The sequence below is a fragment of the Emydura macquarii genome, unplaced genomic scaffold, assembly GCF_026122565.2.
Source record: "Emydura macquarii macquarii isolate MOO-44397 ecotype Brisbane River unplaced genomic scaffold, CSIRO-AGI_Emac_v2 contig_1253, whole genome shotgun sequence".
NCBI lineage: Eukaryota > Metazoa > Chordata > Testudines > Chelidae > Emydura > Emydura macquarii.
In genome coordinates, this window is record NW_027131390.1 from 74,138,781 (window position 1) to 74,151,549 (window position 12,769).

The 12,769-nt window shown below is 38.8% G+C and overlaps 1 protein-coding gene across 2 annotated transcripts in view; it reads right to left on the minus strand.

The window, feature by feature from the left end:
* Nucleotides 1–12,769, minus strand: part of MAP3K20 (mitogen-activated protein kinase kinase kinase 20) — a 121,557-nt gene that overhangs the window by 20,932 nt on the left and 87,856 nt on the right. For both annotated transcript variants that reach the window (XM_067549229.1, XM_067549228.1), the window contains exons 12-16: nucleotides 6,558–6,602; nucleotides 5,758–5,788; nucleotides 5,518–5,657; nucleotides 3,899–3,961; nucleotides 2,519–2,611 (exon numbers count right to left, since the gene is read on the minus strand). In XM_067549229.1, the coding sequence (XP_067405330.1) occupies nucleotides 2,519–2,611; nucleotides 3,899–3,961; nucleotides 5,518–5,657; nucleotides 5,758–5,788; nucleotides 6,558–6,602 (372 nt within the window). The remainder of the gene's footprint in view (nucleotides 1–2,518; nucleotides 2,612–3,898; nucleotides 3,962–5,517; nucleotides 5,658–5,757; nucleotides 5,789–6,557; nucleotides 6,603–12,769) is intronic.

A 12,769-nucleotide genomic window follows, 5' to 3' on the forward strand; every position in this document is an offset into this window, starting at 1 on the left:
TACTTAAAAAGTATTCCAGCATGGTTTTCTTGAACTGCAAAGCTATGGATTTTTTCAGAGAATCCTGCTAACCAAACCTTCTAGGAAGTCTATTGCAAAATTTTTCTTACCAAAATTCTTAAAACGTATCCCACAAAAAAATCCTGGCTCACATTTGTCAGAGAGGCTCTCTCTTGTGGAATGAGTCTATATGATATTGGTAGGGTGTGCTTGGTTCCAACCACATTTTATAACTGGTTTAGTTGAACCAGTTTTAAAACCAGTTAGAATTCAGAAGGAAGCTCCCACAGTGTAGACAAGCCCACTGTGGACAGGGTCTGTGCATTCCTGTTGTGACTGAAAGTCTGTACGGGGACACACTCATGAAATAAAGGCGAAATCCCAGAAAAAGAAGGCTTAGCATGTAGCACACCTCCACAGTGGAAATGAACCTTCTCATGTATGCACACACCAACTCATGATGCAAGCAAAACCAGTTGGAAAGTGAGAGAGAGAGAGAGAGAGAGAGAGAGAGAGAGAGAGAAATAAAACACAAAAAAAGAAAGTCTTCCACAGTTACATGACAGAGACCCACTAGGGGTTCAGTCATTGATATTTCATGAATCCCTAGCCAGGGGCAGCACATTGTTGTGCTAGTTCAGTTTCAACCTGAGAAACATACTCAGAGTCACATCTGCCTCCTGGATTACCCCTGTTTTGTGGGGGAAGTCCCCCTGTGCCAGGCATAAAGCTAGTGCAGTGTACTTCCCCTGACACTCCAAGGCCTTATTCCCCTTACTCCCTTGCATGGCTGCACAAGACAGGGCACCTAAAGAAAAGATGTGATATAGCACCACAAGTTAAGGGTGCCTGAGAGCACTGGGGAAGTACACACGTCACACTGCAATGGGAAATCCATCTTTATAACAGGAAAATACTTCAGCTAAAAGAAATCCAAAATACAGTGGAAAAAAAAAAGGAGGAAATCCTCACACAGCAAACCAAGAAGGTTTTGCCCATAAATGAGACAAATTGCATACTAGTCCAAGCCCCCACCAAGTGCAAAGCCAGACACTCTGTCTGCATGCAGTGCCAAGTACTGAAATTAAGAGACATCTCGGGCTTGTCTATAGGTGGGATAATGCGCTGTACAGACAGGGGATTTCTAAAAGCACATCAACATGTTGTGCATGAATTGGTCCATGTAGACCTTGTTGGTATGCTTTAACATAGCGTTGCTTGAAATAGTACTAGGTTAAAGCACACTAGGGGGACCTTCAGTGCACACCACCAAGTTCTACATGAGGGTCCCCAAGCTTTCAGCTGTGAGGGCCACATCACTCAGTCTTTCTCTTATGGTGGGCCGGAGCAGCTGGACCCACGTCATGTGAGAGAGGGGTAGGGGGAAGGGGCAGGGCTGGGAGGGGGGAGCGGGCTGGTCAAAATGTGTCAGCAGGCCGGATGCAGCCCGTAGGCCATAGTTTGAGGACCCCTGTTCTACATGGACAAATTAATGTGCAACACATTAGTGTGCTTTGGAAATCACACTCCCGTAGAGCGCATTACCCCACCATGTAAACGAGTCCCTTTGCCTAACATGCCCTGAAACCAAAGCAGTAAGGTAACACAAGATGAAAGTCACCAAATTAAGGATGGGCCCACAATGTAGATTTGCCATATAGAAAAAGAAAATTAAGTTCTCCTGTCACAAATCCTGACACTAATTGGCACTAAGAAATGCTTCATGCACTATTTTTACACAAATGATTAATTCTGGAAAGCCTTGAGTCAGATGCCCCAGCAAGCTGTGTAAAAAAAAAAGGAAAACACTGAGCAAACCTAGTTCTTGGGAAAAGACTATGTGATGGAAATGCTTCACTGGAATCAAATACAAGTTTGTTAACAGAGATCCTTGAAGGTACTATATCTGGAGCCAAGATTTCATTAGCAAAAAGTGTGCCCAGTACTTGCTTTTTGCAATTCCCAGCAGAATAGTTTTATTGTCTGAGATAAGCTTCATCCACCTCTCCTTCTATAGACTTGTGAATGAATATAGTCTAATAATCCTACATATTTTCCAAACTCTAGCTAGCTGCAGAAGAGGAAAACACCTTTCTGCTGAGTCAATGCAAGTTATATGCCCACTAATGCCAAGCATAAGTTACTTTTGAACCTTTTGTCATAACCCAGGGCCTCCATTGGGATCTTTTTACTTCCAATTCACAAAAACCTGTTGTCTCACATTCAGTATGATAAAGGATTTACATAAGAGATGCTCAATCACAAAACTGAAGTTAGAGAAAATGCTTATGAGGAAACACTTTAATTCAAATCTTTCTGTACCACTGTTTTTCTTGTACCCTTCATTTAGGCTTGATCCATCATTGATTCAGCATTGCATTTTGAAATTTGCTCAGCGCTTTTCTGAGTAGCAGGATTCACATTATAAATGGAAAATATTGCTGCAAATATTGGGCCGTTTGGATAGTGATTAAAGAAACAGAAATAAAAAGATATTATCCCAACAATATTCATTTACCTGTGCACTGTTTCCTGGTTTCAAGTGATAACCAAAAACAAGTTCAAGGTTCACTACTTTCTCCATGTTTTCTTCATTTCCACTTGCAGAATCCTATCACAGAAACACAGTGTAAGAAATGACTTCTATTATGAGTCTCTCTGAGTTGGTGACAAGGCTACATTTGACAGTAAGAGTTTAATACTTTTGCTTTTTGTATGTTACAAATCTGTTGGCTGGTGAGAGGGTACTGTAATCTTCTCAGTAATCCTACCCTTTCATATACACACCAGAACTCACATATTAGCTTGTGTTACACCATATACACTGGCAGCCCCTTACAGGGCAAGCTCCTGTGAGGTGTTGAGCAACGTCAGCTCCATGTGAAGCCGTTATTTCACTGAACAGTGTCATTGTGAGCAGCCGTCCACTGTAACTGGAATTACAGCTTGCAATCTGCAATGCAGTAAACAACTCTGGACTTTCCTTTGACTGTAGGATCGACTTCACTTTAAGTGGGTCCCACAGTATCATTGAACTGCAAATTATAACAGCTGTAAAAGCAAAACTAAATCCTTTGGGGTCTAGTACTCTAGCTGACAGAATTCCTTGGGTTTAATGTATGCAGTGTAGTTGTAGCCATGTTGGTCCCAGGATATTAGAGAAACAAAGTGGGTGAGGTAATAATATCTTTTATTGGACCAGCTTCTGTTCGTGAGAGACAATTTTTCTTACCACAATTCTGAGAGCTTGTCCCTTTCACCAACAGAAGCTGGACCAATAAAAGATATTACCTCACCCACCTTGGGTTTGATGGTAAGCCTTAAAAGTCAGGTGAGTCTTTGTAGACCCTAGAGGAGCTATAGACCAGGTGTATGTTTTTGGGTAGCCTACCTCTTGTTGCTGATACCAAAAGACCCAAAAGGTGTATGGTTAGCATGAAAGAGATTTAGAAAGAAAAAAATGGCTCCTATAATACATAAATATTTCCTCCTGTAAAACAACAAGGTAAGGAATGATGTGCTCATTATGGTCTGGATTGGGACTACTTTACTCACAACAAGGAGTAGTTACTCACATGAGTAATATATTGACTTCAGGGGGATTACTCATGGGAGTAACTGCTCGGCCATGCAAGTAATGGGATCACAATCTGGCCTTATGATATTACCATCATACAATAGCCTGCAAGGCACTTTTCTGTGGCATAAATGCTTTGAACCTCATTGAAAAGGGTCTATTGTGATATGACTTGTTCTGATATGAACACTCCTATTGCTAGTGTGACCTCAAAGATCTGCCACAGATCGTGACAATGTAGATGTGCACTCTATAGTAAGTCCCAGTAGCACATTTCTTGTGTCAAGACAGGCAGCACCCTTTAAATAAATAAAGACTTACCTTAATTAATGGCGGGAAATGAAACATGTTTAGGTAATCATGAGTTAACTTCTCAATAGCGGTCTGTAAAAAAACAAACCAACCCAAATCAGACAATAGTTGATCATAATCTAATAGTGTAAATGGAGGACTGAAAAATAGCACAGTGTGTGTGTGTATATATAAAAGTCATTCAGGGTGTGTAGTGTCCTCAGTAGACAATCAATGTACAGTTCTGTTCTGAAAAGGGACTGTAAAATAACACCTTCTTACTCAGCAGATCTGCCCCCTTGTGAGCATTCAGAGTCAGATCTGCTTAATTTAGCATATGTCTATACTGCAGCTGGGCATGTGCTTTTACTGAGGGGTAGGCAGACACATACTAGCTCTGCTCAAGCCAGCGTACTAAAAATAGCAATGTAGCCAGGGTTAGCATGGGCGGCAGCTACCCAGGGATCTAGGTGGGCTTCTAGTCAGATGGCTAGTCCGAGTTGCTGCCCATGCTACTCTGGGCTACGCTGAAAGTTTTAGCACACTAGCTCAAGCAGAACTAGCACGTCTGTTTTTATTCCTGTTAGCCTCGCTGACCCAACTCAGCAAGAACTGCATTTTCTATTCCATCTTGCGCATCCATTTATTTACCAAGTTTTAATAAATTTCACCGGAGCAGCCCCTGCTGAAGGCAACGGCACAGGTCATTAATGGAACTTGGAAACAATGGAGTACAACCCACAGAAATGAGATATTAATTTGGACTGTCATACCTTTCTTGTTGTGCTGATGCACAAGATAGAAATAACCTAGTTTGACTCTCAGATCTCAGGGTGAGTTTGCAGGGCTGGCCATCAGAAAAAAAAAAGTGTCTTCTACTAGTAAATAGAGCACATTGTATACAGAATCACTGAGACGTAAGGGAAGCCCATACGCCATTTTTAGTCGTTTTTCAGAGCAGAACCCCAGGTAAATAAGCCACATTTTTTAAGAATACATAAATATTATTACTACTACGTCTGCTGCTACTTTCAGGCCCAAGGTTTTGCTGGATTCAGTGTAACTGTTACATAATTAGAGCAATACAATCTTTTGTGGATGAAATAAAGCTCAAACAGCAGTGGAGCCCAAACCACTGCACCCAGCTAGCTTTTACAATTGTTTAAGAATAGAGGCTTTGGTACACAAAGCAGCTTTAAGTTAGAGATGATAGGTGAAACTCAAAAAATGCGGAGATTTCAATTCAACTGTGTTTTTGGTGCTTATCCAAATCTCTCTGATCAGGCTGGAAATCTTGTGAGAACAGGCTTGGTCATTGGGTTTTCTAAAGTTTCAGTTGGGTGGGAGATACTGTCAGAAGAGTCTTTTGCAATACTTCCTATTCCTGTCCCAGACAAAACCAGGATATGCGGATGAGCCTGGATAGTTTTCAGAGGAAAAAACATAAAAAAACCCAAGGCTAGTGATCTTTTTGGCATCTCCGACAGCGTTCAGGTTTGCGGTAGTGCCTATTGCAAGCATGTTCTGGGTATGACTCTTTTTTTCTAGCCTTAACTTTACATCTTGTCTTATGCTGGATAAAACTGATGATTTCTGTCAACATTTACACTATATCCTATTGCAATGATCAAGACGTGTTGTTAAGATACCTTTAAATGAATGATATGTCCTTTGGAAACAATTCCCATGTCCTTTAAATCTTCTTCTTCTATAAGAAGCAACCGTTTCCCAGTGATATGATTTTCCTTAAACAAGTTGGCATAAACACTCATCTCACCGGAAGCATCACCTTAAGATATGAAAGGTTATTCAGAAATCCATAGTGCTTTTCACAGGAAAAAAAAGTTGAATCTGTGAGCTTAAAATACATATATAAATGTATAGTTTACCTTTTCTAACAAGCTGCTGCATCCAAAAGTACTGTAAAAAATAAAAAACAAACAAAAAAACCCACAGTTTTGAAGGTCACACAATTAAAATGTATGGGGTTACAGCACTCAAAACATCTAAAAAATGTAATGCTCATAATTCAGTTTTAAACAAAAATTAAAAGTCTTTTTAGTTGTGGGACAAGGGACTCAAACTTCTCCAATATATTTACGTTTGGGGACTATCTTGCAAATTTGATATTTAAGATAAATTTCCTTCTGTTTTGCAGCCATTTTCTCAGTTTATTGCTTTTTCCCTGCTACTGCTCCGAGTGTAGATTTAGCAATTTGTTGTGTGACGAATGGGAGGAGCAGCTTGGACCATTACTACTACTGCATTGGTTTGCAGTTAGTCCTTCAGTAACCTTTAGTTAAATGATGGTGTTCTACATCATGTATGAAAAGGCTGCTAAAAGGGATATTAAAAACGTTATGATACAGTGACATGTTAGAGATAAACATTGAACATTTTTTACTTACTAGTTAACTTGAACTCAAGGCTGATAATCTCCCAAGTCAAATGCTTTAACAGTATGAGCATGTGACTATTTCACCAAGGCTGATGAAATCCTTGCTCTGTCAGGATAGGGTCATTTTAAAATCTTTTTGGAACAGGAATTTTAAAAATATACAGCGCTATAATCTTGTCCGCAGATTTCTCAAATCACTGCAATTTAGATTTCATTTACAATGATGTGCATCAGTTTTGTTTTTATAGCTGCATCAATGCAATGCGGACTGAATTAATATAAAACGCTTACCACATCTTCTTCGGTCCATGCACAAATATCAAAGGAAGGCAGCAACTGTGTGAGAAATGTGAATTGAAAAGAGTAATATTGCTCTTTTTGTCTGATCATTTATTCTCCCCCAATTTTACTTTGATGGCTGATTTTATTTGGCACCTCCTTTCTAGCGAAGACCATAGCCTCCTGGTTGTGAAGAGGACTTTCCCCATTAATCTCCCCATTAATCCTCATGGATTACTGCATAAAGTGCCACCAGAGTAGTGTTCCCCACATTCAAATATTAATCAAAATGATCACAGGGTGGCTTCAGTGGATTAGTCCCATCACCTTCAAGGGGCAAAACTACTCAGGAGATCACCAAGTAACAAAAGCAATCTTGGAATTTTGTCACCACCCACATCCCACACCCACATTGCTTTTACTGTGGTTTTTTTACTGTCACTTGACTCCAGCAGTGAAAGGTGTGTCTTGGTCTTTTTCAATATCACCTAGGAGGGAGATTTTCCATAGAGTGAACGAAGCAGTCACTGCATCGCAGGGAGAGCACGACTGACTTGGAACTGCACCTGCAGCTAGACTTTCTTATTGATTACTGTACAATAAGCCTGTTTGTCCCCTTCTTATCCTTCGGTTCCTACCTACACCTGCATGATCATTCCTCTCAGGAGTTATGGGTGGCACATAACCGGAAGGGGGCACTTCACAGCCAGCTGAGTGCCACAGCCCCATGTATGTTACACTCTGTTATATGAAAGATCAGGATTCACCTCTTGAAATATGAGGGGATCAAATGAGGACAGATGAAGAGACGGATGTGTCAGTGAAACACAGGAATGGTTGATGATGACACAGTGGAAGATCTCACTGAGATAGTAACCTCTAACCAGCTAAAGAACGGGTTAGTCTAAGCTTTATTATCTTCATTGGTTATCTTGTTAATTATATGTATCTGAATTGGCAGTCTCACCCAAACTCTTACCACCATACTCTGGCTGGAAATTTATAGAATTACTTAAGTACCAAACTGTAGCTCAGATTTCACTGGTCAATGCTCAGTCTTCGTGGTCTCTTTACATTGTGAGCCTGGCAAGCCGACAAGCACCCTATTGCCCAACCTCTTGGCAATTGCAGTTCCTCCTCTCCAGAATTCCTCCCTCACATGAGAGGCTTTGTGCCTGTGCATGGGCAGCGGCCCCATGTGTGCAAATCATTATCTATCAGTCTCCTCCTTTCCCTGACCTTGCAGACTCTGGAACAACAGGCCAAGTCGCCACCCACAATGATTTCTACCCAAACTTGTGACAAGTCCTTCTGCTCTTCCCATATGGATTCCTGTTGACTGTCCTACATTCTTGTATTCTGTGTCATGAACTATAGCTTCTGCTGTCCCTCCACCCTGTGAACACTGCAAGATGCACGAAAGAAGACAAAACCCTTCAGTGGCTTGGCCAATCTGCTTCCAGAGAAAATTCTTTCCGCCCCACAAACCATTTGTCAGACCAGCCCTGTTAATCCTTGTGAAGATCACTTGGCACTCCCCCACATCTGCCACAGCACCCACCCCTTCCTGCCATAACTCTTACAGGACAGAGTAACCAAGCCAACAATGCCTGAGCTAAGTGGTCACTAGGATGGGAAGAAGGCTTTGACTGACACATAAAAAGGCTAATTTCCCTTCTTCCCCTAACTTCCTCATGCATGGGCCAAGCTTCACATCCTACCAATTACAAGTCAAGAAAATCCAGAAAAGTCTTCCCTCATGACAATTAAACTGGGGTGGAGAGGGTGATGGGATGGATGGCGTCCACCTATCTCTGGAAACTAGGTGGGGTATCATATGGCAAACCATGATGACCTGGTGAAGTCAGGGACCACAATGTTTGCTATAATTAACAACATAATTGCCCTTAAATTCCAAATTGGCTTGAGTTTTTCTTTCCATTAGGAACTTTGGTATAATAGTTTGCTGTATTTAATTGTGCATTCTACCATTACACAAGTTCAATACTCCAGTCTTGATTACACACAGTGTCTTTCCAGATGATTCCCATTTTTAGGAAAGGAAAACTAGTGATGCGAAATGTTAAAAATATTTATAAACAAATAAATAAAAAGAAAAAAGGGGAAAATGCCACACCCTGCATAATATGAAAAAGATTGAAGCAGAAGGCAATGAGAAATCCCTTTAAACATCAGTATTTTACACAAGAACACAGAAGCATAAAAATTTACTGTCAAAATGTTTATTGCAAAATAGAAGTTTGAAACAAAGAAAAGCAAAGGAAAAAACTTCACATCAAAATAAAGTTTATGACACCAATTGAGAAAATTAAATACATTACAGGGTTTTTTTTAAACTGGAAAACCAAATCCATACTGTGAATAAAGCAAGACATCACATGTTAAATGTGGTAAAGAAAACAACTGACTACTGAAAGATCTTACCACAAGAGGGTGTAACATTGCATGTTCCATACAAATTAGCTAGTCAGTTTTACACCACAAGGGCTTTGGCACAGATTTTGCTCAGCATAGTATTTCAGTAGGGAGGGATGAAGTTTTTTTTAACACCGTGAAAATATTTTCTATTCAAATTTCATCTGCTCACACTTGGAGTATAAATAAAATCATTTCCTATTATTCAGTACACAACTTTTTCAAGAGTGCAAAAGCAAGAAATGCAGTGGATTACATCTGACTTTAAAAGTCAGCAGAATATTTTGCACACAATGTAAAATGTTTAATGTAGGTTGTTGGTACTACCTTTCTAAAATTTAATCTTCACACACCAGAAACCTCTATACAGACTTTATAGTGTGCACTAAGTTGAAGTCCGGGGGAAAAAAATGCATTTCTCTCCAGATTTCTACTGGTAGATTTTAAGGACTGTAAAAATTACTGCATGTCCTGTAAGCCTATTTTGCTACATGGAAGTTGGCGGAACAGAATGGATTTTCTATTGGCCTGCAATTAAATGTCTGTCAAGTTAGAGGTCTTATTAAAAACCTGTAAAAGCTGCCTGATTACAGAAACAGGAAATAGCTAACTAAAGATGGACAGTAACTTTGCTGGTTACTTATCTTTATTATGCGTGCTGTGGATTTACTGCTGCTGATAGCAATATTAATCATTCACGTATCAATATTTAATTAGAATAACTGCTTTAAGATCTATAATGAAATGAAATCAATAGCTATCGAACAAAAGACTTCAAATGAACGACAAGGCAAGAACACGATCGTGTTCCGAAGAGCTACTTCAGAACTCATGTTTCAAAAATCCCCTGCATCTAGGAGAGACTAAGTCCAAGTCAACAAATATGGCCAACTGATCAAGCAAATCCGAAACACTCCACAAACTATATAAGCTCTGAAACTAAGTCCTCAGATCTAAGCATTAGATCTCAAAGCAATTGCTACTCTAAAGCATTATTGCTATTACAGTCAGAAAAGAGACTACATTAAAATAGTCTTACTCAGAATATCTATTCCCTGCAACTTTTACAAGTCTGAAAGAATAAGAACAGAGATAGGAGTCAGGAAATCCTGAGTTCCAATCCTAGCTCTCTATGTGGCTTTGAGCAAATAAAAGGCTAAACTCTGAGTTCCTGAAGTCAGGAAATATGCCCCTCTGAAGTCAGTGTTAGCTTAAGTATAATGACTGAGTAAAAACTATAAATTCAGATTTGGCCTTTAATTTCTCTATATCAGCTTCCCCAGCTGTCAAACAGGGTAACAACACTTTACTTTATCTACCTCATAGGGCTGAAGGAGGGTTCATTACTTAACTTTTGGTTAATGCTTCCATCGTGTGATGTGTTATGTGTTAACTATTATTAGCAACTATTCTAGACACTTTAGTGATTAGAGCTACATAGATTAAAAAACAAGTTTAATCCTGCCTGCTTTGCAGAGCAAAATCAACTGTGGAAGATCAAAATGGTTTTTGTTCTGCCTCCATATCAACAGAACTGTCAACCAAAATCTTTCAAAATTAAAATATAGTGAGGATGTTACAAGTAGAAACAACATAGCTGGATAATCAAACACAATTTATTTTTGACTTGTAAATCGAACATGTTTGGTATAAAAGTCATCCAGGAGAATAAAATAATAGATCTCTACTACATTGTCATTTTTTAAGCCCAGCGCCTATCCTGAATATAATCATACTTTAAAGGAATCACAAAAGGAAAGTTTGGGAAAAGCCTTGAGCTTTGTAGAGCTTTCTTTTAACTACAATTCCAAGACCTTTTCCTACTTTGAACATGAAAGTAAATGTTTTGAGAGTTATTTCTTTATTTTTCAATATATCTTTATAGAGCTGGTTAAAAAATAGAGAAAATTCATGAAAATGTCCTTGTTTCTCATTGAAAGATTAATTTTTTTACCAGCTCTGATCTCTATGTAAAAGATGCCAAATTATGCCATTGTTACACTCAAATAACTTCTATCCACTTTAATGGAAGATATATGAACATATCTGTCCTCAACAAAAAAAGTTTATGTGACATAGTAGTGATGGAATATCTTATTAGGTGAAGATTTAAATCAAGAAGTGAACTTGCACATCTAATTAAAACCCACACGTGTGTGTATAAAGTGCTTTGAAACTGTTAGGTGCTAAAAAAGTGCAAAATATCAGTATCAGTGCTAAGAAGAGATATTTTTGTTTTTGCATTTCTAAACATACTGGGTTCAATTTTGATTTCAGTTGCAGCTGTGCAACTCTACATTAGAAATATGGTACAGTAGTTTAACATAGACACACATGTTAGATTACACAAATCCTTCAATTTTTCATGTGTGCAGTGTAGTGGTTATAAAAATAATGCCACTGCTGTAGCTGTTAGCAGGTGTAGAAAAAAACAACAATACAAATCTGCATTTGGAAGTAGCTTGTTTTTTTGCTATTTCCATTTAATTGGTTGCCCTTTTTCTATTCTCTGTCCCTCTCCACACCCTCAGTCACCTTGTCTAGTGCTTCTAAAATGCTCTTATCACTGATATTGTAGGAGTAAATTTCACTTGGGCTAGATATAGTAAATTCTTCCAATAAGTTATTGCACTGTTCAGTGTTGAAATTACAAGTTCTTACTAGCATGAAAAAATTGCCCCAGATATCACAAAGCTAACTTCAACTCAATGGATTTGAACCTGCTAGCAAAAGGGTGGAACCTGGCTCAAATTCTATACATTGTATACATTTTAAGGGCTCAGTCCTGCAAGGTGCTGAGCATCTTGAGCTCCAGTTGAACTGGAGTGTAGCTGAAAGCACTCAGTGCTTTGCAGGTGATGAGGACAGCAATGGGCCTTACACATCAAAGCTAGCTCCCTTTCACATCTCAAAGATTGCACTCATCACTCTAGAAAAACTCATTTTAAAACTTCTCAAGAGCTTTTTCTCTTGTTATTTTTAAGTAGTAGAATATAATGTTCCATACTCTTGGAGATCCAACTTCAGACCTGCTGTCATCTAATGATTTACTTTATATCTAAGGTATTTAGACAGCACCAATCACCATTTTTTATGAGAGAAACACCATCACCACAAGTCACTTAGGAGTTTAAGTATCCCCTTGAATCCAGCTAAACATGAAAGTAACACTTCTCTATAATAATTTTTGCACTTCTTCATTTGGCAAAGAATCCAGAGTAAATCCATCAAAATTAATGAGGTTTCCTGGATTTACACCAACGTAACAAAAATCCAGTGAGCTTGTAGACTACAACTGCTAATAGGTGCTGAGGTTTTATTGTAAGTGACTGTGCTAACGAGTGAATTTCACAAACTAAAGGGAAAGTGAGAAAAGAAAATTTATACAAATTATCTATTACCAGTGATTGTCTGTATTCAGTTGCTGATTCTTAAACTGTGTGTTTGAAAGGGCTTTATTTATCTCAACCCTGCTTATCCTTCTTTGTAATGTTTTTATGATATCACAGAAAATTGCTTTGAAAATGATTGAGACATCACAAATTTAGCAACACAACTTCACTGTAGCAGTCAGAAAGAATGGTTGCATAGGAAAAGCCCACATGGGAAGCACAAATATATTCATATGATCAACAATAAAACAAGTAAGGAAAACTATAAAAACACAAAGAAATGTAATGGATGCATGTTTAAGTAAAATAGGTTTTTAAGTTCCCCCACTGTTTTTAAATCTTAAACCTATTCAGCCACAGAAGTTTCTGTAATCAGACACCAAATGTTACAGCATA